This window comes from Lachnellula hyalina (assembly GCF_007821495.1).
Source record: "Lachnellula hyalina strain CBS 185.66 chromosome Unknown contig00205, whole genome shotgun sequence".
NCBI lineage: Eukaryota > Fungi > Ascomycota > Leotiomycetes > Helotiales > Lachnaceae > Lachnellula > Lachnellula hyalina.
Genome location: NW_022157319.1, coordinates 26,842 through 50,359, shown reverse-complemented (window position 1 = coordinate 50,359; position 23,518 = coordinate 26,842). Strand labels below are relative to the sequence as shown.

Genomic DNA, 23,518 nt, shown 5'->3' with positions numbered 1-23,518 from the left:
CCTAGAACTTTAAGCAGGATATAATAGTAAGCATTTCCTTATTATAAATATTATAATTAATCTTAGACTTATTTAACTTCTAAGAGAAAAAGCTAACTAGTTAATAGACTCTATCCTTCTTCTATAGGAGAGCGCCTCCTAACACGAACCTATTATAGTCGGTCTCTAAGAAAGTTAGAAGTGTCGGATCCTAGTAGGAAAGCACTAGTGCTTTATAAAACTTATCTTTTAGCGCTTTAAATATAAGCTCCTCTAGTTTTCCCTAGGAGAATAGCATTCCTTTGCCGGTTAGCATAGTTAATAGTCCTGCTAACTTTAAGTAGTTTAGTATAAATATCTAGTAGTAATTTATAAAACCTAGAAAACAGCGCACTTCCTTTTAGGTTTTAGGCGGCTTCTAGTCTTATATAGCTTCCACTTTTACTAGGTTAGGCCTTACGCCTTTCCTATTAGCGTAAATAATAAATCCTAGGTATTTAATCTTCTTTTATGTAAATTCGCTCTTCTCTAGGTCTAAGAAGAGTCCTCTATTCTAAAGTTTATAGAGTATAATTTATACCTTACGGAAATAATCCTCCCTTAAACTACTAGAGTAAATAATAATATTATTTATATAAGCTAAGGCAAAGTCGTCTAACTATTCCTGCAATAAACTATTAATATACTGCTAAAAAGTTGCTAGAGCCCTAAATAATCTAAATAGATATACTAACTACTTAAAAGAACCGAATCTTATATAAAATGCTATCTTATACTTATAGTTCTTAGCTATTTAGATCTTATAGAAAGCTAAAATAATATCAACCTTTATAAGCTACTTAGCTCCTATAAGGTTCTATATAGTCTCTAGTATAAGAGGTAAGAGGTACTGGTCTAGTTTTATAATAGTATTTAATACTTAATAGTTATAGTAGAACTTTAATCCCCTTCTGAGTTTCTATATAAAAAGTATAAGAGCTACTGCTTCTAAGGTACTTAGTCTAATATACCCTTTTTCTAGGAGTTTATTTAGTAACTTTCTTAATATAAGTAATTTATTCTTTAATATACTATATAGCAGCCCCTATAGTAAAGCTATTAGGGATCCGTCTAGTTATTTGCAGACCTTAATCTTATAGTTAATACCTATTTAGTAAGGGGCTAGTATATCTACTGCTTATTTAGAAAATAGCAGTGCTATATCTTAAATCTCTAGAGGTAGCTTTTCTCTTAACTACTCTATAGATAACTCTTCCTTAACTTTTAAGGCAGCCCTAACGTCCTCTAGAGCGGCGGCGGCTACTATAGTAAAATCGCTATTATCCATATAGTATTTATAGTTGCATCCCTCTATCACTTATTATTTCGCCTTGCTATAATAGAACTATTATTTATTAGGCGCGGTCTATATTTTATTATACGCCTTTTATAAGTTCCCTAAAATTATTAGAAATGCTAGGTTCAGTATTATATATATGTAGACTATTTAACTAAACCTAGCAATATTTATATAAAGTGTAATAACTCCTTTAACCTCTAAATTCTACATAGTAAAGGAGGCCCCTTTTACCTTATACTTTTTATTACTAATATATATAAGTCTAAGGCCTCTTATAAGGTCTCTATTTATTATAGCGTAGTATTAGCACCCTTTATTAATAAGAGCAAAAGTTCTAAGAGTTTTCTAAAGGATTACATCTATATATATAAGGTTTCTATTTATAACTCCCTTAACCTCCCCCTATCTCTTTGCTAATACTTTCTCTGCTCTTAGTTCCTAATTTTAACTAAGAGCTATTCTTTTCCTGACTTAAAAGAGGTAGGCTCTAATATTTTATTATTATCTTCTAATAGCAGTTTAGCTTTAACTATATTAATCTTTACTATTTAAACTAGTAGGGCATATAGGCACTTGCAGATATAGTATCCTAATGCTTTATACTAGTAATAGAGTCTTTTCTCTTAGCATCTCCCCCTTTCTATAGAGTCTACCTATTTAGCTCTCTGCTTTCCGCTTATATTATTACGTTCCCTAGGCTTTTTCCCGCGGCTATTACTAGTGCATATTAGAGCTATTATTATATCCCCTTTACTATCTTTTACTAAGGTTGCGGAGTAACTATAGAGATGTATAGTTACTATTATTTTTATTCCAGATTCCTTATTCTTTCTCTTTCACCTCTTATTTAACGCTTTAAACTGATCCGTTTCTTCTAGGTTAGTTATAATTTGCTCTACCTCTATAGCAAACTTATAGTAGTCTATCACTTTAGCTATTAAGGCTGTATATATATAGATAGAGTTTAAGAAGATGTTTTAAAGGTAGCTAATCTTTATATTATTTTCCTAGCTCTCTCTATTAGCACTTAGTAGGAGTTTATTAAACTTAAGCTAGTATTTATACTATAGTTAACCTAGAGAGTGCCTTATATTTATAAGACGCTCTAGGGCTTTTACTTATTTATTGCTATCTAAGAAGATCTTATTAAGCTATATAAAGAAAGCCTTAGGGTCCTTACCTTTTATAGAGTCCCCCTTTTCCTAAAAGTGATATATTTAAGCTCTCTCCTATGCTAGGAGGGTATTATAGATAGTATTCTAGTAATACTTAGCTAAAAGTATTAGTTTTACTCTAGAATAAACGTGATATAAGCTTCTAAGCCTTAGGAGGTAATCTTAAAAGGCCTCCGCCCGGCTATCCTATATCGGCGGCTTCTAATCTCTAGGGCCTAATAGTTTATAGTTGGTCCTTATATAAGTTATTGCTAAGAGCGACTTAATTAAAGCTCTTATAAGGTTACTCTAGACTAGCGCGTCCCTTAATAGGCCCTGCTAAGCTTCTCTTATCTCCTAGTTATTTATAGCGGCACGCGTTTCTAATAATTCGGTTTCCAGCTGTTATTAGCGCGTATATATCTCTTAGAAGGCAGCTAGTAGTTAGGCGTTTAATATATCGCGCTAAGGGCTTTTATTTCTTAATAGTGTTAACCTAGGGTCTGGTGTAAAGCTAATAGGTAGCCGTGAATCTATAATTAATTAAACTTAATATTACAGGTAAGTCACGTATATATAGAGGCTTAATATAGTATTTAACAAGTTCGATAAAGGAGAGAGAAGAATCTTTATCTGGATCCGAAGAAAAGTAAGCGCTCCCCGGTTAAGGCTTAGTAAGCTAAGCACGGGCATAGCCCGTGCTTTACCCCTAGGGCTCGCCCCTTACACTAGCTAACCGCCTTTACTTTCTGCCACCTTTACTTTCTGCCACCTTTAATTCACTTTTTATTTATTAGTTATATGATTTTTAGAGCTTTAGGAGACTTTTTATTCTAGCATTTCTGCTTTATAGACCTAGTCCGTATTAGGCTTAGTCCTATAGATTCCAACCGGAAACATATTAACCTATCTCTTAATTATATCACTAGCCCGCGCTAGCATTAGGCTAGCGCCGTCCTACATAGTCTTAGACTTATATAAGATGTTAATAGAATAAATAAATAATAAATAAATACTAGATATAATTAGTATAGATTCTATTATAAGTAGAGATATACCTAGCTAGTTATCTCTATAGAAGAGAGCTTATAACCTGTTAAAATAGTAGAATTGTATTGCTTGACTACTATAAATATAGGCGTAGCCCACATCTATATACGGCCCCCAGCCCCCCGTAGGGGGGTGGCTGGGAGCGAAGCTCCCACGTGACACACGTGACTAGTTGACATTTTAATACATTAGACCCTTTTCGACTCCAAAGCAGACGCGGCGCGTTCTAGAAACGCATTGAAGTTCTTTATCCGTTGCAATATTCCCCCAGAATGCCCTTCGTTACTGACCTCTCCGGCCACACGCTTCAGTAAGATATCAAGTCCACCTTTCTCAATACTCCCATCGGCAGTAGTCCTAGGTTCAGTTGCCCTGCCACGTTCCACGGCCATTTCGATATCATAGACAGAGGCATTGACAGTGTCACGCGACTACAACCAAAGTCAGTTTCAGTCTAGAGGTTGGCAGAATGCTATGGACACATGAAAGAGTAGAGGTTCGAAATACCTGAGCTTTGTTTCCTTCATTCTCATGCCTCATTCGAATTCCGTCCATCTGCAGAGCTACCTGCTGTCGCTCTGCTCGAATACGAAGGATATCGTCGCGAAGACCTAGCTTCACCTTCTGTTGCTCGCGAACACGTTTCTCGAGGGAGTATGCGTTGTCAAGGTTAATAGTCTTCACCTGGGTTACTAAACGGTCGTAAAAGGTTCAAGAGAGACTTACATGATCGAGTAAACGTGTTTGTAAGTCTTCGCCGAAAGATTTCAATGCCTGCCACTTTGTCTTATACTCTCGCCTTTCTGAAGGCTCTTCAGTATTATTCCCACCTTCTTCTAGCATTTCTAGCCCAGACCCAATAATCTCGTGAGAAATTCCACTGAGCACGTCGATTGTATTTACACCCCCTCGTTTTGTGTGTGATATACTAGAGTTCAATATCTCGGCGTCGGAATCATCTTCGTCATATATTGGCTGCCTGGTCAATCGGTACACAGGGACTGGAATTGGGCTTCCGCTGCGTAGCTTGGCCTTCTTGGTTACCGACTTGGCTTTTGCCGATGACTTCTTTGGGTGTGATTGCTCAACAGGGCTAGAGACTTTTTGTAGTTTTCGTTTGTTGGTCTTGGTCTTGACAGTCGGCTGAACTTCCGCGTCATCCAAATCCGGAGATGATTCTGGTTGGAAGTTACGGGATACTCTTCGACCACGATTTTTCTTCAGAACAGCAGCCGCTTGGAGATCATCAATCTGCTCAGCTTCTTCCTGCTCCGCCGAAAGTCTGCTTGGATCTTCATTATCAGAATATTCCTCTTCAACAACAGCCTTGTGCTTTCTTTTGTGCCTTGTCGGCTGGTCTGGAGACAATTCATCAACATCATCAACTGGACTTGGCTGTTGCGCGGAAACGCCTCGATTTTTGGGCACCACCGACTCAATTGGCGTAGGGGCAGCATCGCCTCTCTTGCGTTTCCTTTGTACAGGTGTCTCCAACTCTGATTCTACAATGCTGCTTTCCTGCAATATGTGCAATTGTGAACTCGTCGATACTGCTTTCGTTATATCAATACGAGATCTGTGACCGCTCCCAGGAGCGTCCGCCGGGCTCTCGGTAATCTCCTCAGCTAATGGAGGGGCCAGTGAAGGTGTCCTGGAAGTTCGCAGACGACGCTGCGAGACTGGTGGATCCGATTCTGGTTCGAGTGCAGGGGCGACAATCTCGCGATCATCAGAGGCATTCGACACATCAAGAAGCGACGGATCTTGCACATCATCACCTGGAAGAGCATAGATATCAGGTCGTGGCGCTGTCCTGGCTGATCCTGTACTATGCGAAGAGGCTGGCTCTACATCTGTATCAAGTTTCCTTCTCTTCGCGGAGATGTTGGCATCGACATTACCACTCCGCGTCCCCGGCTGGCTGCCATCTTGAGTAGCTAGCCGATTAGAAGGTGTTTGCTGCGCGCGGCTTCTTGTTGTAGGCGTACTTCGAGTGGAAGGCACAGAAGGCAATTCGAGTTGTGGAGGTGATACGGCTGGCACTACAGAGATCGGAGCAGCGGGAATTGTGAGCCCAAAGTCAACGTCCTTGACTTGACGCCTCCTGTGATGACAATGATAGTCAGTAGATGTGCAGGTGTTGAATTGGATTTGGTTTGGCCAAGGCAAGGCGGGGTTGCTTACTGGGAGCCGCGAAGGCGCTGTTGCATGCGTTCTTCTCGAGCTGGAGTATTGGATTAGCAGATTGATTCAAAATGGAGGCTTGAGTTTCTTACAAGCCATGTTTGTTGATTTGAGTTGAGTGGGGAGAGGACAGGATCCGTGGTAGTTTGAGGCCGTCGCGGTCCAGTTTCTGGGGACGCGTTGTTGTGGCAGGAGCGATCGTCGGATGTGCATTTATCAACCATCTATCATATACTTAATGGCCGAAACTCTGCAAATTGGAACGCTTCAATCGAACGATCGTGTGACGGCATCTTCAATCCTCCAAGACGTGGAAAATGTGTTTATGTCCATCAATAACGTCCTTTCTTTCCATTAATGGGGCGGCATTCCCAAGCCGGTCGGAAAGGCTGCTAATTCTTTAAGCTATTCCAAGAGCGCAGAACCATTTATACCAACTGATCAAGTATCTAAACGCAGAGTACCCAGATTCTATATGGAAATGGAATTACAAACTTGATAAGATCATTCGCTGCAGCCAGTTGATCATTTCGCTAATATGGGCTCGGGAGGTTTCCACATGGATGTTTGCACCGGCCTCGACTGAATACGCGGATGAAGAATTTCTGCAAATCATCAAGTCCTGTGTAGACTATGCCGAGAAAAAGAGGTGAACCTGCTTGCTTGTCTGTAGGTTGCCAGGGAATCTTGCTTCGTCAATTACTCACTCTCGCCAAAAAGCTATAATAGAGGTCGTTGCCGTCGGGAACAGCAGGAGGGTAAGAATACAAGTACTATAGTTCGATTACTCTTGCCATATCCTCCCAAGGCATGCAGCATAGAGAACGCAGGGCGTCGTCTCAATTGGAAACCTTGTCTGTTTTCATAAGGAAACGGTATCTCATGGTACAAGGTATAGGAAGCAAGTGCTCTCACCACGGATTCCTCCTTATACCGTCCCATTATTCGGTCAGGAAGGGTCACATTAGAATAATGTTTATCAAAAAAGCCATGTATTGTTCACGCCTAATTACCACAGCAAAATAAGGAACCATAATGTGAAGCCCCCAAGCCAATGTGATGCCGAAAGCAGAAAGCAAGAACTCCCGCCGCCTTGTCCGGTATCAACTCCCCAACAAATGCAAGACCTATTCCATCCCCCACAGTGTCGGATAAACACGCAGTAAGAAGATAGATACCCAGCCGATAAATTGTTTCAAACAAGCAAACGAGCAGCCCAATATGCCAACATGATAGCAAACATAATGACGCCGAAGATGGTCTGGTTCTGCCATACCTTCTTGCCAGGTGACGTCCAGGCTGATAACGAATCATTCTTCCGCTGGGGACGAACGGCCTCGAAAGGCTTGCGAGGAGTGCCATACTGGGTGCTAGGATTGAAACGCCAAGCGCCTTTGTGACGAGGGGATAAAACCAAGTCGACAAAGTACGCGGCCAAGAACGAAACTTCGGGGAAAGGAATCTTCTCGCCATCCACTGTGAAGTTTTTATCTTGGCAGCCAAGGTACAGAGGAGCAGCCCTGCTTTTGTTAGTTCGAACCTGGAAGCCATTGGTCAGGGAACACTCACTTGAAGATATCGCTATAGTTCTCGGCCGTATCGCGCATGTTTTTATCGATTTTCATCAAGCTCACAGAGTCGATCTTGTCATGCAGGTCAAGAATGGTATCGATCTCAGCCTTCATATGCTCCTGATAAATCGGCGCAAACTTGTCAATCAAGAAACGGAGCTTATGACCATCATATTCGTCCCTTGAAACAAGCTCGGCATACTTCTGCAGCGGTTCAAATGCATCATCGATTTTGCGGTGCTGTTGTAGGTTCACTTGCATCAGTTCGCTGTTTCCAGTGTGCTTTTGGATTGCAGGGAAGAAGTGGTGCTCCTCGCTGAGGTTGTGATGATGCATAAACTCGAAGACGATTGAGCAGTAGGTCAAGAAGTCGGCAATCTCTGGCGATCCGGGGAGTATCTTCAAAGCCTGGTAGTAGATGGAATTCAAGGCCCGGAAGATTGTGTTGTGTGCTGTCTGGGAGTTAGCGAGTTCGCTTTTCACGAAAATTTCAAGAACTGGGTTTGTTATACATACTCAATGCCATTATCTGCGCGTTCCTAACACAATAGTGCGTCTGGGGAATTCCTGCCTTGGTCTTGGCCCCCGTCTCGGATATGAGTTGGAAGGGGAATTCGGGAAAGTAAGACATGCCAGGTAACTTTGCAGGACCATGGACATCTGGACCCAAGAACCAGTCAACTGAAGCCTTAATAGCTTCTTCTTGGTTTGCATGTGGTTGGTCTTCCCAAGCCTTGAATCCAAGGATCTTGCGGGCCTTGTCAATGTTGTAGGTGCGAGTCAACAGGACAAACTCCATACGCTCGACCTTCAACATCTGGGGCCGCAGCTTGCCCCAGGTCGTAGCCCAAACAAACCATTCAGCAAAGTAAGCCATGCCCATCACAATCGTTGGTGGGATCATCCAAATGCTGCTGAGAGGAGTAGTGTCTCCAGCGAGAATCCAGTATTTTCGAAAGAAGGTCCAGGGAACACAAGGCTCGCCATCAGTGATGTTGAAGGCCTCTCCATCAATCTTAGGACCGGAGGAACTGACATGGCGAAGAAGCAGGCCACGGGCAGCAAGCATCTCGGCCTTTGCAACGTGACCAACATATACTACATCCATATTGATATCGTTATATCCCATCCAGATATTGGTTTGTCCATCCTCGAGAGCTCCTATAACTGGCACCACGAACTGGAAATCACCTTCTCCATACAGGGCCGTGGGGCGGATAGTTGCAGTATAGAAGCCTGTGGAGTGAAGTCAGCAACTGCTTAACAGAGTACCGGCAGTTCTAGGACTTCTCGCTTACCATGCTTTCCATTTGCTTGAAGGGTCATCTGGTCTCCGAGAGCTTTCGCCACGTGGTAAGGATCCCCTTTTCTCGATACTGCCAATGTTTCCTTTGTTTCATCGGCATGATCGTAGCCTCCACCTCTGGAGGCAACAATGGGACCCGAACTGGTGTAGACATAAGCCTTTACCGTCCCTACCTCTGCTGCTGCATCAAGTAGATTTCTGTTGCCATCAACGTTGACATAGAAGTTATCCAGCACATGTTCATGATCAATGTAAGCATGGGGAGACGCCGTGTTGAAGATGACCTTGGGTCTGACTTGTTGAAGGACATGTCGAACCTGGTCAGACTTGGTTATGTCGCAGATGTAGTAGCTGACATTGTCATAACGGTTAGTGAAGGGCGAGCGGGACAAAACGGCGACAGAGGTAACGGTCGGCTCGTTGAGGAGAAACTTGACGATATGGTGGCCGAGGAAACCGCAGCCACCTATGACTAAACATGCGCCGAAATGGGGTTCTTGAGGAACATCAAGGATCTCGTTCTTTTCATCACTTTCCGTAGTGAGAGTAACGTCGTTTTCGTCGCGCATGGTTGTGGTATGAAGATGGAGGCTAGGGGGAGAAGAAGAAGACATGTTTCGGCACGGTGGTTGAGGCTATGGACTTTGAGTAGTTTAAAGAAGTCAAGTGACTTATGGATGGGTGGAAGGAGGTGAAGGTAACCTTTCACCCGTAACTGTACCTACCTGGTGATATATGTATCGAAGCCTCTGATCCACTCAGAGTCATCTAGAGTCATCTAGATTCACCCAGGTCAGGTCATGCTTTCTTGTCAAGACAGTGAATGCATGCGTGCACAGTACCTGTGTAACCCTGCACAAGCAGAGCGGAGCATTGCACAAGGCCCTTCCCGAAACACAAAACGGTGAATGAATTAATGCAAGGGACACAGCAGAAGGTTCAAGAAGCACTGGGACTATTTCGTACTACATGACCGTGCGACAGAGATGTACCCTAGATAGGTAGGTACTGTTCTTTGATGATTGTTCGTGGAAGTCGGGGCGTTGCGTTGGGTCAAACAAACAACCTGTAAAGGTACCTACCTACCTACCTACCTACCTACCTACCTATGCAATTCACTTGAACGCTGCTGTCAATGTACTAGCATGCTGCCTAGTTGTGGGGCGAAGGTCTGACTCTTTGGAACAAGGCATCGTCGTCCTCCAAGTCAGGTAGGTAGAGCAAGAAGTGAATGTCACAGCAAAGAGTGAATTCTTCGAGGTCCATTCCATGCCCCATATGAAAAGGTCTATCGCCCACCTACTGTTGCTGGCACGCCGCGCAAAGGGCAAATATATCTGATTGCTCTCCACTTGACTCCATCACACCACGTAGAATAATAATCATGTGTGCGCCAAACTCCATCGCTCAAGGCGCTGTGTAAGTCATGCCAGGGATCATAACGCCAAAGATCCAAAGCCTTTACAAGTCGAAGAATCGCTCCTGGCCCTTCTCTGCAAATCGTAAAGGGATACTCGTGCCGTTCAGTTGAACAGTAATGATACAGGTCAAATCATTCTGGAGCGTGTACTTTGCTTTTTCATGGGCTTTGTGCCATACTACTCTCTTCTCTGCCAGAGTCATACCAAGTACTCCCTCATCTTCAGCCCACTCGTCAACTGCCAATTCAACCGAATACTGGCTGAATATTCTGGCGAGCACTGCCATAATCTCGACTTGAGCGAATCGCTGACCAAGGCACGCCCTTGAACCATCACTAAAGGGTACGTATGAACCTTGGATTGGGGTGAAATGAGACGAGTTGTTTTGGTTGTTGGCAGTACCGAGCTCTGGATCATTTCGAGTTGGCGAACTACCCTTGCCTGCCTGGTACTTTAGCCACCGCTCAGGTTTGAACTCGTCGAGGTCGTTAATTGAAGGGCTTAAAGGCCTTGTATAGTCTGCAGGAGGACCTTGGGGCCAGAATTTGGGATTGCGATGAACCGAGGGAACGCATAGTCGAATGATTGTCCCAGGAGCGAGCCTGACACTTTTGCCTTCAATGATGAGAGGTTTAGCTGTAGAGGAAACCACCTTTGGAATGGTGAGAACCGGCGAGTTGAGGCGAAGAACCTCCTTCAAGACCGCACCAACAAGCCCGTTGTAAAGCTTGGGAAAGCTGCTCCCATATTCCCACTCCGAGGTAGGTCGACCTTGAAAGACGGTCTCCATCTCTTCCTGAACTTGTTGCTGTACATCCGGGTGTATTGCCAGATATACCAAAGTGAAGTGAATGCTGTTTGCTGAGGTTTCATGTCCAGCAATGATAAAAGCAAAAAGGTTTCCTATCAACTCGCTATCACTGAGCCTAGACGGCTGGGGGTTTCCATTAATTTCATCATCATGCCCTTTGATAAGTTGTGATATCAAATCTGTAGTCGACGTGCCTGCAACCCCGGACTGGATTGCATGTTTCCTGGCCTTGATGATTTCTACCATATGCTGGCGCAAGAGGTCGTATGCCCCGAGTTTTTCAGGGGATAAAAGAATGGGCGCTGCAAATAAATGAGTTATCTGAGATCCAGGATGTTTCCACAGATAGACTTACCGAAATATTGAACCCACCACGGACTTGACTTTGTTATCATGATGGAAACCATGTTGGCCATGAAAAACTCCAGGTTTTTAATAAAGCCGACTGTTGTATTTTCCACGCGTGGAGACACTCTGCTCGGATTGTCATCAAAGACTTCGGGTGTCCATTCCACTTGACCAAGAGTAGTCCGGCCGAGTACTTCCAGGCTCATTCGCAGGATGCTGCTTACAATCTTCTGAGTAGTTTGAAACTCTCCACCTGGTCCTCGAAATGTTTGTATCATGGTCTGGGTTTGATCTAACGCCACCTGCCAGACGAGACGGTTGTTCTTCTCACTGAAGGCGGGACCGGTAAGTCGTCTGTGGTATTTTGAGGTTGGTCCATCAGATGAGACGACTATTGGTGTCAGTACTGGTGGCAGGGAATAATGGATCGGAGAGCTAATAAACAGTAAACACCAGGATATGCCAAAGAACGACGTTCTCTCAGCGTTGAGAGAAGATGCTAGGATATCATGCGGTTGAGAGGCGTGGTACGTACCATTTTGTCCAAATATGGCAATGGACTTGTATATCTGAATTGCCTTTGGGAACCCCACACCTTGTGCCAGAATCTGTGATATGACGCCTGCATCGGCAGTATTGAAGATGTTCCCTCCAGGCGAGACGGTAAGGAAGTTATCAGTCCCCAGAGCTCTGAAAGTCTCATGATTGGCTTTCAACGGCCATGTCGGAGTGCCAAGAAGGCGCGGTGAGATAAACGACGGCTTGGGGAGGATCCTGCTGAGGGGCCTGAGGACGATGCGACTGTACAGTTTTTGCAATACAAAGTTGTAGATGTAGTTGGGGACAATCACATACCGAAGACGCGCTGCCCTCGCCTCTGTATAATGGCAGTAGAGGGGGATCAAGATCAAGATCAGGAGCGGGGTAGTTATGGCCAGAGGAACGAGCAGCCTCCAGTAGGACAGCGCCATATTGAGCATTGCGGCGATCTGTAACGCCATGTTGAGTAAAGTTGACTATAACCAACACGACGCGGAGTTAAATCTGGCTGTTTGTTGTTTGTTTGTGGGTGTTCTGTCGCGGCTACTGTAGCATTTCTTTGCGCGGTCTAAGCAATAAAGAGCGAGGATATACATGCAAGCACGCGACAAGTGAATAATGTAACTTGATTATCTAGATTTGTGCAGATAAATGTACAGATGAAATTGTTGGTATCACAAGGTGATCACTTCACTACACGTGTAGGTCCGTATTTGATAGTACTAGTGGTTTCATTAGTTGTTGGTTAGCTAGCTAAAAGTGGTGGTGGCAACATGAAGAGGTTATCCCCATGATGACTAAGCTAGCTCGGGTCACATGGCTCAAAAGGCTCCCATTATTCCCCATACAGAAATAAAGTGGGCATTATCCAAAGAAGCGCAATTGAAGCAGGAGATAAACGCGCACATTGTACAAATACACACAGCCAAGTACGAACCTGATATGGTATGTCAGAGTGAGAAAGTGACAAGGTGCTGCATGACATGGTTTGAAACATAATGGGAGTGAGTGAGTGAGAAGATATATATACCTAGGTATAGTTGCCGTCGTCACTCAGTAAATTAAGCTTAAATTTTGGCGGGAAGTGGAGAGTACAAGTAGTGGAGTAGAGCGGAGTGGCGGTGGCATTTAGAGCGCCATAAGCGAGGCTTGGCAGGATCACGTGGAGCAATCTTTTCCTTGGGAATATCCTGCTTTCTTGTTTCATCAGTTTCATCTTATTAGCATTCTAGTCAGTCCAGGCAAATGAATCTCCATATAAGAGCAAGCGGTTTACAATAAGGCTTGAGCTCGCGCAATGCTATACTGCCACGCAGCACAAAGAAGGGAGGATCTCGTGAGCAATGTTCGCGAATCTGAGTGACGCAGATCGATGTGTTTGTTACCTCTTGTATTACAGCTAGACGAGTCTTTGTATACCTACTTAGTGGAAGGCCCCCTGCAGAATGTCGTCCAAGGCGGCGCTTCTTGTGTGCCTCCTAGATGCAGTACAATCATCCGATCGTCTTCTAGAAATCTCCGGGGCCTGGAAAAGGACGGTGCGGTGCTACAAGACGACATGTCCCGAGTGTTTATATATCATCATGGAGATACAGAGGATGCGCCTTTCCATAGCGGCGAAAGGATGGATCGTGGAGCACAGGTAGGTAGCTGCGGTTTGTAGAGCTGATATCGTGTACTGGGTGGTCCAAGACTCGAAGCAAAACAAACGCCTTCCTGCAGCACTATTTCTTATATTTTATACCTACTCTCAGCTCAGAGTCTTCCAAGAATTGTATTGCATCTACCCATTTTCTACCTTCCGTTCGTTTTCGCGTGAATATAGAGGCGTCATCATCTCTGCACAGAAAGGAAAGACGTGCCTTCCTCTTTATCCAATTCACTACCTATACGCCAAGCCACCCAATTCCCAATTCCCAATTCCCAATTCCCAATTCCCAATTCCCAATGCTGGGCGCTGATTCATTCTTTGAAAACCAACAGTCCAGTCACTTCTTCTTTCTGGCATCGCGCCATCTGTCCTAGTAAACGATATTCATATACCACTCCAGGCGCGCTCTACGTGTCGTATGCATCGACCATCACAATGGAACCCGAAGTCTGCCTGAATCCTTTCCGAGGCGTTCCTGCCGGGTCTCCCCTTGATCCTGCCAGCGATTCCTTCAGCGCAAAGAAATGGCTCTCGAACCTGATCGGCTTCGTGGCCAAGGACCCAGAGAAGTACCCGTACCGCTTCACCGGACTCACATTCAGGAACTTGGATGTCTATGGCTATAGGAACCACTCGGACTACCAGAAGACCGTGGGCAATATTTTCCTCGAGGTCGGGCATCTGTTTCGCTCCTTGGTGGGAACTGGAAAGCAGAAAGTGCAGATATTGAAAGGCTTTGATGGCATCGTGGAGAATGGGCAGATGCTGCTTGTGCTCGGTCGTCCGGGAAGTGGCTGTTCCACACTTCTAAAGACGATATCCGGCGACACCGGCGGGTTCCATGTCGAGGAGCACTCCCAGCTCAACTACCAAGGCATCTCTGCGCATAAGATGCACACACAGTTTCGCGGAGAGGCACTCTACATGGCAGAGAACGACGTCCACTTCCCGCAGCTTACAGTCGGCCAGACTCTGCTATTCGCCGCAAAAGCTCGAGCACCGCGCGACTATACCTTTCCCGGAGTTACTCGAGACATGTACGCCACACATATGAGAGATGTGATCATGGCAACATTTGGTTTGCGCCATACCCTGGATACGAATGTCGGGAATGATATAATGCCTGGTGTCAGCGGAGGTGAGAGGAAACGAGTTAGCATTGCAGAAGCTACGTTGAGCGGGAGTCCGTTGCAATGCTGGGATAACAGTACCAGAGGACTCGACAGTGCAAATGCCCTGGAGTCTTGCAAGCATTTGAGGATTTCAGCAGACATGGCAGGGTCGACGATTCTGGTATCTCTCTACCAAGGATCTCAAGAAGCGTACGACGTAAGTCACTGAGCCCGGACAATAAAGTTCTGTCTAACATTCCACAGCTTTTCGACAAAGTAACAGTACTCTACGCTGGACAACAGATATATTTTGGCCCCAGTAATGCAGCAAAAGCCTATTTCACCAATATGGGCTTTGTATGCGCTCCAAGACAGACAACGGCTGACTTTTTGACATCCCTGACTAGCCCTAGCGAGCGTTTGATCAGACCTGGATTCGAACATCGGACACCACGTACCGCTGCGGAGTTTGTTACGGTCTGGCAGAGTAGCAATGAATACGGACAATTATTGGAATATATAGCGGCTTATAACGAGAGTCATCCGGTTGGATGCAGGTCTGCTGCTGATTTTGCGGCTTCAAGAAGTCTACAACAAGCTAAACACCAGTAGGCTGGCCTGCATTCTATTTCTCCAAGCTGCAACTAACAATTTGCAGCCGTGTTGAATCGCCTTATACTCTCTCCGTCAATCAGCAGATCAAGTTGTGTGTCGGGCGTGGCATCCAACGGCTGAAAGGAGATGCCAGCGTTACAATCTCTGGTGTTGTTGCTAATAGTATAATGGCCCTCGTTGTGGGTAAGTATTTTCCGTTTCTTATGCCTTTGCAAGGTATTTACGAACAACAGGAAGTATATTTTACAACATGGAAGATAGTACGGCGGATTTTCATAGCAGATCCGTACTGCTCTTCTTTGCGATTCTTCTTAATGCTTTTGCTAGTGCACTCGAGGTAAAAGCCGCGTTTTTTATGACAGAAGAAGCTGCTGATATCATTAGATTATTATTCTTTTCGATCAACGTCCTATTGTTGAAAAGCACGCCAGATACGCTCTATATCACCCTTTCACAGAGGCAATTTCATCCGCTCTCTGTGACTTGCCGTACAAAATCTGCAACTCCATCGCGTTCAACCTAGTGCTCTACTTCATGACGAACTTGAGAAGGACACCAGAAGCATTCTTTGTTTTCATCACCTTTTCGTTCTTCACAACTTTATCATTGTCTATGGTCTTCCGGACTATTGGGGCTACTTCTCGGAGCTTGGCCCAAGCACTAGCTCCAGGAGCAATTTTCATTCTAGCGCTAATGGTTTATACCGGATTCGTAATTCCAGTGCCAAACATGGTGCCTTGGTTTCGCTGGATCAACAAGGTGAACCCGATTGCATACGCCTTTGAGAGTCTGATGATCAACGAGTTTCACGGCCGAAATTTTAAATGTGGTACCTTTGTTCCACAAGGACCTCAGTACGGCAATGTTGGAGACCTCAATCGAATCTGCGCTACAGTTGGTGCTCAAGTTGGGTCAGATTTTGTTTCTGGAACCGATTTCATCAGACTGAGTTACAATTATGAGCGTTCTCATATGTGGAGGTAAAGTGGTCAGAAGTCAACCTCCAACATCCTGCTAACTGGAGCCTAGAAACTTTGCGATTATTGTTGCGTTCTTTGTCTTCTTCACGGGTACTTACTTGATTGCTACAGAGTTCATCACCGAGAAGAAGTCCAAAGGAGAAGTACTTCTTTTCCGGCGAATTAACAAACCTCGCCTCACGAATTCCAGCGACCCTGAAAACCCTCAAACAGCCCCAGGAACGCTAGATCCTATTGTACGGGATCCTCCGAGAGGAATATCTGGGACCATTGAACATCAAACCTCGATCTTTCATTGGAGAAACATATGCTATGATATCAAGATAAAGAAGGAAAACCGCCGGATCCTAAATCATGTCGATGGTTGGGTGAAGCCAAGAAGTTTGACTGCGCTTATGGGGCCGTCTGGAGCCGGTAAGACAACCTTACTCGATGTTCTAGCTGCTAGAGACACCATCGGCATCGCGTCTGGAGGAGCTCTGGTTGACGGTCACCAGCGTGATATATCCTTCCCACGCAAGACTGGATACGCCCAACAACAAGATATCCACCTGGAAACCATGACTGTTCGAGAAGCACTCCAATTCAATGCCCTAATGTGCCAGCCGAAGAGTTTAGTAAAGAAGGAGAAGCTTGCCTATGTTGAGGAGGTTATCAAGCTTCTGAAAATGGAGTCGTATGCCAACGCAATCATAGGACCTCCTGGAGAAGGTATGTCTTATATCACCTTAATAATTGAAGATCGATACTCACGTTTTGTAGGGCTTAATATCGAGCAGCGAAAGAAATTGACGATTGCTGTTGAGCTCGCAGCAAGACATCAACTGTTACTGTTTCTCGATGAACCCAGTTCGGGACTAGATAGCCAAACCGCTTGGGCCGTCTTGGATCTTCTGCAGGAACTGACATACCACGGTCAGGCCATTCTTTGCACCATCCATCAACCGTCTGCCATGTTGTTCCAAAGATTCGATCGCCTTTTGCTGCTAGCTCCTGAAGGAAAGCCTGTCTATTTTGGCCAGATTGGCTATGAGGCGTCGACTGTCATTAGCTATTTCGAGCGAAATGGAGCAAAGCCATGTCCCGCTGATGCAAATCCTGCCGAATGGATCATGGAAGTAAGTCAACGAGTTTTTCATTGTTTCTCCATACATATTCCATCTCCAATGAACTATTTTTAAGAAATAAAATTAACCCATGGCGACAGGCTCTTGGATGCGCACCAGGTCATCAGAGTACAATCGACTGGCCTGAAGTATGGCGAACCAGCCCTGAATACGTTCATGTTCAACACGAATTGGATAAAATGGAGAGACAAAATCTACGATCAAGTACGATTGTATCAGCTGCCACAAATGAGCATGGAGAGTATGCGGCTTCTTTTCAGGTACAGCTTTGGGAGTGTTTCAAGCGAGTTAATAAGCAGTACTGGAGAAGTCCCTCGTATATATACTCGAAAGCAGCACTGTGTACTTTAGCTGTAAGTTTTCATTCAAAATACCATGCCAATGCTAATCGTTGCGCAGCCATTATTCCTGGGGTTTTCATTCTACAAAGCAGATAATTCCTTGCAGGGTTTGGAGAGCCAGACTTTTAGCATTTTCATGCTTCTGTAAGGGGCCTTGATTCCTGCTGAAATGATAATTCTGACCGTCTTATAGTACACAATCCTCCAATCTGGTTCCTCAAATTCTTCCAAATTTTTGTATCCAGCGATCTTTATACGAACGCCGAGAACGACCTGCAAAGACTTACTCATGGAAAGTATTTATACTATCCAATATATTGGTTGAGCTACCTTGGAATACACTGATGTCATTCATTATCTTCATATCCTGGTATTACCCAATCGGCCTGTACAGGAATGCAGAACCATCGCATGCGGTCATTGAGAGGGGGGTTACCATGTTCCTTCTGATGTGGGTGTATATGGTAAGTAACTTAGGGTGACTTCTTCTATTCTCACTTATCTCAAGCTCTTTTTGCATTTCTAAGACGTGTTCTTTTGCTCCTGGAATTTTTTACTACTGGTATATGTTGCTGTTTTTATCTAAGAAACTCGTGAGAATTGTTACTGACTCAATTATCTCTAGATGTACACCAGCACATTTGCCCATATGGTTCAAGCTGGGGTTGAACTGGCGGCAATGGCTGGAAATTATGCCAATTTGCTGTTTATCCTAACTCTGATATTTTCCGGGTTGGTTCTCTCCGCATTTCTATCCGGTCACTTCTAACTCGTTGAAATATAGCCTCCTCGTCAATGCCGATGCTCTTCCAGGTTTCTGGATCTTCATGTACCGCGTTTCCCCTTTTACGTACCTCATTAGTGGCATCCTGTCGGTTGGATTGGCCAACGCACCTGTCAGCTGCTCGAAGATCGAGCTCCTCCACTTTGACCCTCTCCCCGGCATGACGTGTGGCTCTTATCTAAAGTCATATATCGAAACTGCAGGTGGTCGAGTTATGAACCCAGACGACCATTCTGCTTGCTCGTTTTGCCAGGTTGATAATACAAACGATTTTTTGAAGTCGCTGCGTATCTACTACGATGATCGATGGACAAACTTTGGCATTTTGTGGATTTACGTCCTGTTTAATGTCTGTGCTGCTATATTCCTGTACTGGATGTTCAGAGTGCCCAAGAAGATCAAGAAAGGAACACCAGAGGATATTTCGGACCCCCCACTTCCACAATCAGAGCCTGATGATGTAAAGAAGGATTTGGATCTTGATGAAGAAGAATTTCGCGAGGCAATTCTGAAGATGAGATCAATGGTAGATGAGGGGGAATTTGTTGGTTCTGTAAGGTCCAAGTTGTCTGGCAATACTCTACGGCAAGCTGATTGTGAGTTGTGATGTGGTGAGGAGATGTAAGGAATATTGCTGGGGAGCTGGGGAGTTATTTCCTGTTGATTGGTGGAAAACTTGGTGGGGGGGCGGGGCATGGCTAACTGGCAGCATGGATAGATACTTATAGAGCTTTCATTATTTGCTAATTTGCTAATGTTAATGACAAGAACTTCTGGTTTTTGAGGTCATATATTTTCAAGCTTACTAGGAAGTAACTCTTAACTTCCTGGGTCGTTTGTCGTTACTTAAACGCCAACCGGATCCTCTTGCAGGGATTATGTGCACTCGACGCGAACTCGGGCTCGGGACGCGTTTTACCCCTCACTCACTCTTCAGTCACTCACCACAGTTTATCCCTTATGAAAGACGTTCAGACACTCCATAATATACGACTCTAACATGAACAATCAATAAAGTGCCCCAATTCATGATACTAGAATATCTTCCTTTCCAAGATGGCTACAGCAGCGAAAACCCCTTCTTTTCTGCCTCCAGAGCTTTGGATCAAGACATTAAAGAACTTCGACGAAGAGAATGACCTCCCCGAGCTCTGGATGAACTATCGACACGTCTGTAAAACTTTCCAAAGCGCCATTGAGTCTATCTTTATCGAAAAACATCTTCCTAAGACATGGATCCGATGGAGTTTGGGTTCGTCTTTGAACCCCCATTGACCCTTGATACTTACTGATCTTGGCCAAGGGAAAATACACTTTGAAAAGGTTGGGATACTCATCCTAAATCCTGAATTCAAATTTCACGCCCTATCGGAAGACAAATCTGCCGCTATCTTCAAAGCAGACATCGAGGAAGACTTCCGCGACAAGGTCCAGAACCGATTGAAAAGCCGGATCCAAGAAACCATTAACGCCGCTGTTTATACTATCACAGATCCGTACCACATGATACAGGTGCATCGCGATCTCAACGACACCCCACTTCCCGGCCTTTCCTTCGATGCCGAAAACGCCCACCTAAGCGTGAATTGGAGGGAGCTGTACACGCGATTTTATGGCGAAGAGCTATTATACCACAAAGGACTGCAGAATTGGTCGACCGATAACGAGACATTGAAGGAAGAGCTTGCCGCCAAAGCAGGGAGTGGACAGGCTGGTATGATGGAGGTGCTTATGAAGGCCATGGAAGCGTTTACTGGCGGCTCGGACGAGAGTCGGAAGGTTGCGAGGAGGGCGCGGATAGAAAGGCAGTTTGGGGATATGGGTGGGGAGTGGAAGTTTGAGGGGAATGGGGATGCGAGGGAGGAAAAGAAGACGCTGGATGGGTTGTCAAAGGCGAGGCAGGCGGTGTCGTTGGAGGAGGATAGCGAGTATGATAGGGATGATGATGGGGAGGAGGAGAGTGAGGAGGGGGATGAGTGGGAGGATGCAAGTGACGACGACGATGACATGGAGGAAGAGGACGACAATGAGGAGGAGGATGATGATGATGCATGAGTTGTGCATTTTGATCTAGGATAGTGAGTAAGCCTGCTCAATCTTAGTCATGTTGGCGTTTGATTTTTGTTGCGTACTATTGATACCCCCAGGAGTCGAGTATTGAGTTTGCCACTTAAACGTTTGGACTAGCAAGTATATATTTTAGAATCGCATCGCTTGTTACCGGTAATGTCATGTGTTCATATTCTTGAAACACATTCATTGGCTCCTTCCTATCTTCATCCAAATGTACCGCAGCTTCTGGTTCAACATGTACATGTACCGCAACACACACTTTCCAAAGGCTGACGAGCACGCCCGCATCATCAACCTAACCAGGTTTGGATCTTCGAGTCGCACCTTCCAATTTCAATCCTGGCACAGAGTATTCCTCTTAAGCTCCTTCTCCTTCTGCAACATCCAGCAGCGAACATCATCTTTAACAGCTAGATCCCGCAAATAATCAAGCCCTGATCCATACGGGATCGGTGTCACGCTTCTCCACAAGTTCTCCGCGTTCCCAGCAAATATCGTGTTATCAAGGGGTGTCAAGGGCGACAAGTTCTCCTTTATCCCATTCGATCGGCTAGCACCAGCACCCTATTTATGGGTATCTGGTGTTGCTTCCAATCCCAAATATTGAAATACGTCTTTTTCGTGCCATACTGAGGTGCAGGACTTCTCTCTTTGTCTCTTCTCAAGGACGATGGCCGGTCGTGAACTGCTCTGTTCAATTATGTGACAGAGTTTCATCTATTGTAGTCGACTCTAAGTTCACTCACCGAGGTAGGTGATGTACCTCTACGATAGTACGCCCGATACTAATCCTCCAATAGAGACTCGTAACCATGGAGAATTCACAGGCCCTACCAGCGAAGTCCCCAAATTATCTCAGTGATCCCACTATAATCACTTACTTACGAACCACAAGGGTCCACCCCGGCACCTGGCTCGGAGATTTCCACCATGCTTCAGTGTGCCAAGAAGCAGACACCAGAGGTATCGATGCTTTGCTTACGGTAATCCGAGTTCTTTTGCAGCTATGGGTCTGGATTTGGAATTGCATCCAGGAAACCCCCTAGTGCCATCACCGAGGCAGAGCATTTGATACTCAAGGTGGTTAGAGAAGCGATTGGATTCTGTGCAGAGAATGACTGGAAGATCAAATGGGACATCTTCCACGCTCTGTTCAACAGCATGTGGTCCTTGAACCACTCTTTGTCTTTTGAGCAACTATTGGAGCACTCGAATCTTAGCAATTTGTTCATCGACAATGAGAAATTGCGTTTGGTCAGCTACGAAAAAGTATTTATCGAACGCCCTGACGGCTACCACTGGAAGCACTGTCCGCTTGACCCAACATCAAAGCTATATCAAAAAGTCAGTACGCTACACTGTAGTAGCTCTGAACCTTTGTCGGAATATGTCTCCCAACTGTTTTTTCCCATCAGTCATGAGGGTAAGAGATACCGGTTTATATGCGAAAACCCAGACTTTATACGCGTCGCGTATGATATGAAACGTCCAACAGCATTCCAGGAACTCTTTCAGATCCACCTCCGAACACAGGGTCCCACCGAAATTTATTATGGCTAGGAACAGAGTTTTTTTCAGGTTACATATCAGCTTTGTGCCGTTGTTGACCTCTCAAATCAACGAGTCTTTACCTATGACGAGCTAGACATCGAGATAGAGGTTGCCGAAGTTGATTATCTTGACGAGCTAGGCTTCGAGCTAGAAGTTGCTAAATTTGGAGATTCTGACGAGGAATTCAAGAAGTACAATTGGACGGAGAAGGAGGGGGAGTATCAGCTGTTTTACTTTCGCGGAAAGCCTAGTTCTAGTGACGTTAGATTGGGTTTATTAGAGGGGGACGGGTATTGAGGCTGTTAGTAAGGGTATCGACATGATAAGTTCCTTGTACTGAGACTTTTTACATCGAACTAGTGCCTAAAGCAGGTGGGTGGCACTAGTTAGAGGTATCTTTATTGTGTTGAAGTCATTGATTCGCAACTCGTAGTACATCTTCTAACCAGCGCTCATGCGTTTCTTTCCATCCATCCTGAGGTCCTCATATTATATATCCTCTTGAACAAACAAATCGAAACGCTTTCAAGAATCCTAATGCTGTCCTTATTAGGGGTGGGCTAGGAGGTCGGGTCTCGGCATCATGAAACTCTTCCTCACCATCTCCTTCCCTATTACTACTACGTTCTAAGTTCACACCCTCCATCAATTTGGCTGCTCCAGTTGAGCATGATATCATGGAATTCCAATTCCTTCTCTCCCACATGGCTTGGCCACTTCCTCCCCTTCGCTTTCGATTCCGCCTCAGAGTCTGATGACCCTCACTACCCCACACTTTATCTTTATCAATTGAACGACTCAACAAGACGAGCAATCTCGGATACCCTCTCCTTTTAAGACCGAAAAATTTCTCCACTCCCTCGTGATAGATAGAAAGACGGCGGCCAGCGGTACTGGTCGATAATGTGCAAGGCGGCATGGGATATTATATTAGAAGAGTACGATAGGTAAGGAGTGTTGGCATTGTGTTTAGGCTTATATCTTATAGAGCTGGTGGAGGAGGAAGGATGCTGGAAAGGGATTTCGGAGTTAGATTACTGATAGTAGGGCAATCAAGGTTAAGAAATGGGGATTAGTTGGCGGGCTGGCTGGTGGGAGAAAAACAGGATGATCCGATCATTTACCCATGCTAAGGACGAGGATACAAGGCGTTGAATTTTCTTAGACGAGAGGGAAGGGATGTAATTGGGAATGAAGATATATCCCTTTGTATACGTTTGGAAGGTTAGGAGCGATTCTAGGTAGCTCTCCTTTTTGCTCGCTTAGACCCCTGAACCTGTAAAACTCGTGATGACGGAGGAAAATGTCTTGGTAAGGTACCTGGATGGGGGTGAAACTTTTCAGGCCACCACTCATAAGTCGGAATAAGACATGGATATCGTGTCGGACAGCAGCCTCGTGCAGATTATACGTTCTCGGAAGCGCACACAAACGATTGAATCATAGGTCACAGTGATGAAAGTGGTAGTGAAGGTGTAGATAGAATACACCACGATGTATTCATAGGTCTTAACACATATAATACATAAAAGTAACGTCTGTCACACTAATGCAAAAAACAGAAAACCCAACCAGAAACTC

At 44.9% G+C, this 23,518-nt stretch overlaps 4 protein-coding genes across 4 annotated transcripts; 1 reads left to right on the top strand and 3 right to left on the bottom strand.

Annotated features, from left to right (window-relative positions):
- Positions 1-3,710: 3,710 nt before the first annotated feature.
- On the bottom strand, positions 3,711-5,805 carry LHYA1_G007963 (uncharacterized protein; the record flags this gene model as incomplete). The annotated part of the gene is made up of 5 exons (XM_031152886.1): positions 3,711-3,953; positions 4,030-4,206; positions 4,249-5,626; positions 5,707-5,746; positions 5,799-5,805. 5 exons carry the CDS (start codon positions 5,803-5,805, stop codon positions 3,711-3,713), a joined length of 1,845 nt encoding a protein of 614 aa, XP_031001872.1.
- Positions 5,806-6,901: 1,096 nt separating this feature from the next.
- On the bottom strand, positions 6,902-9,152 carry erg26_0 (Sterol-4-alpha-carboxylate 3-dehydrogenase,decarboxylating; the record flags this gene model as incomplete). Its single annotated transcript, XM_031152885.1, is given in 4 exon segments — positions 6,902-7,226; positions 7,276-7,774; positions 7,794-8,513; positions 8,576-9,152. 4 exon segments carry the CDS (start codon positions 9,150-9,152, stop codon positions 6,902-6,904), a joined length of 2,121 nt encoding a protein of 706 aa, XP_031001871.1.
- An 892-nt stretch (positions 9,153-10,044) lies between these two features.
- On the bottom strand, positions 10,045-12,164 carry Cyp4x1 (Cytochrome P450; the record flags this gene model as incomplete). Its single annotated transcript, XM_031152884.1, has 3 exons — positions 10,045-11,117; positions 11,171-11,964; positions 12,019-12,164. The coding sequence occupies 3 exons, from the start codon at positions 12,162-12,164 to the stop codon at positions 10,045-10,047; spliced, it is 2,013 nt and encodes a 670-aa protein (XP_031001874.1).
- A 1,625-nt stretch (positions 12,165-13,789) lies between these two features.
- ZRA1_0 (ZEB2-regulated ABC transporter) lies at positions 13,790-18,920 on the top strand (the record flags this gene model as incomplete). Its single annotated transcript, XM_031152883.1, has 13 exons — positions 13,790-14,683; positions 14,731-15,074; positions 15,125-15,264; positions 15,315-15,418; positions 15,466-16,061; positions 16,111-16,772; positions 16,824-17,179; positions 17,269-17,541; positions 17,588-17,673; positions 17,723-17,993; positions 18,155-18,261; positions 18,314-18,866; positions 18,915-18,920. 13 exons carry the CDS (start codon positions 13,790-13,792, stop codon positions 18,918-18,920), a joined length of 4,392 nt encoding a protein of 1,463 aa, XP_031001873.1.
- Positions 18,921-23,518: the final 4,598 nt, after the last annotated feature.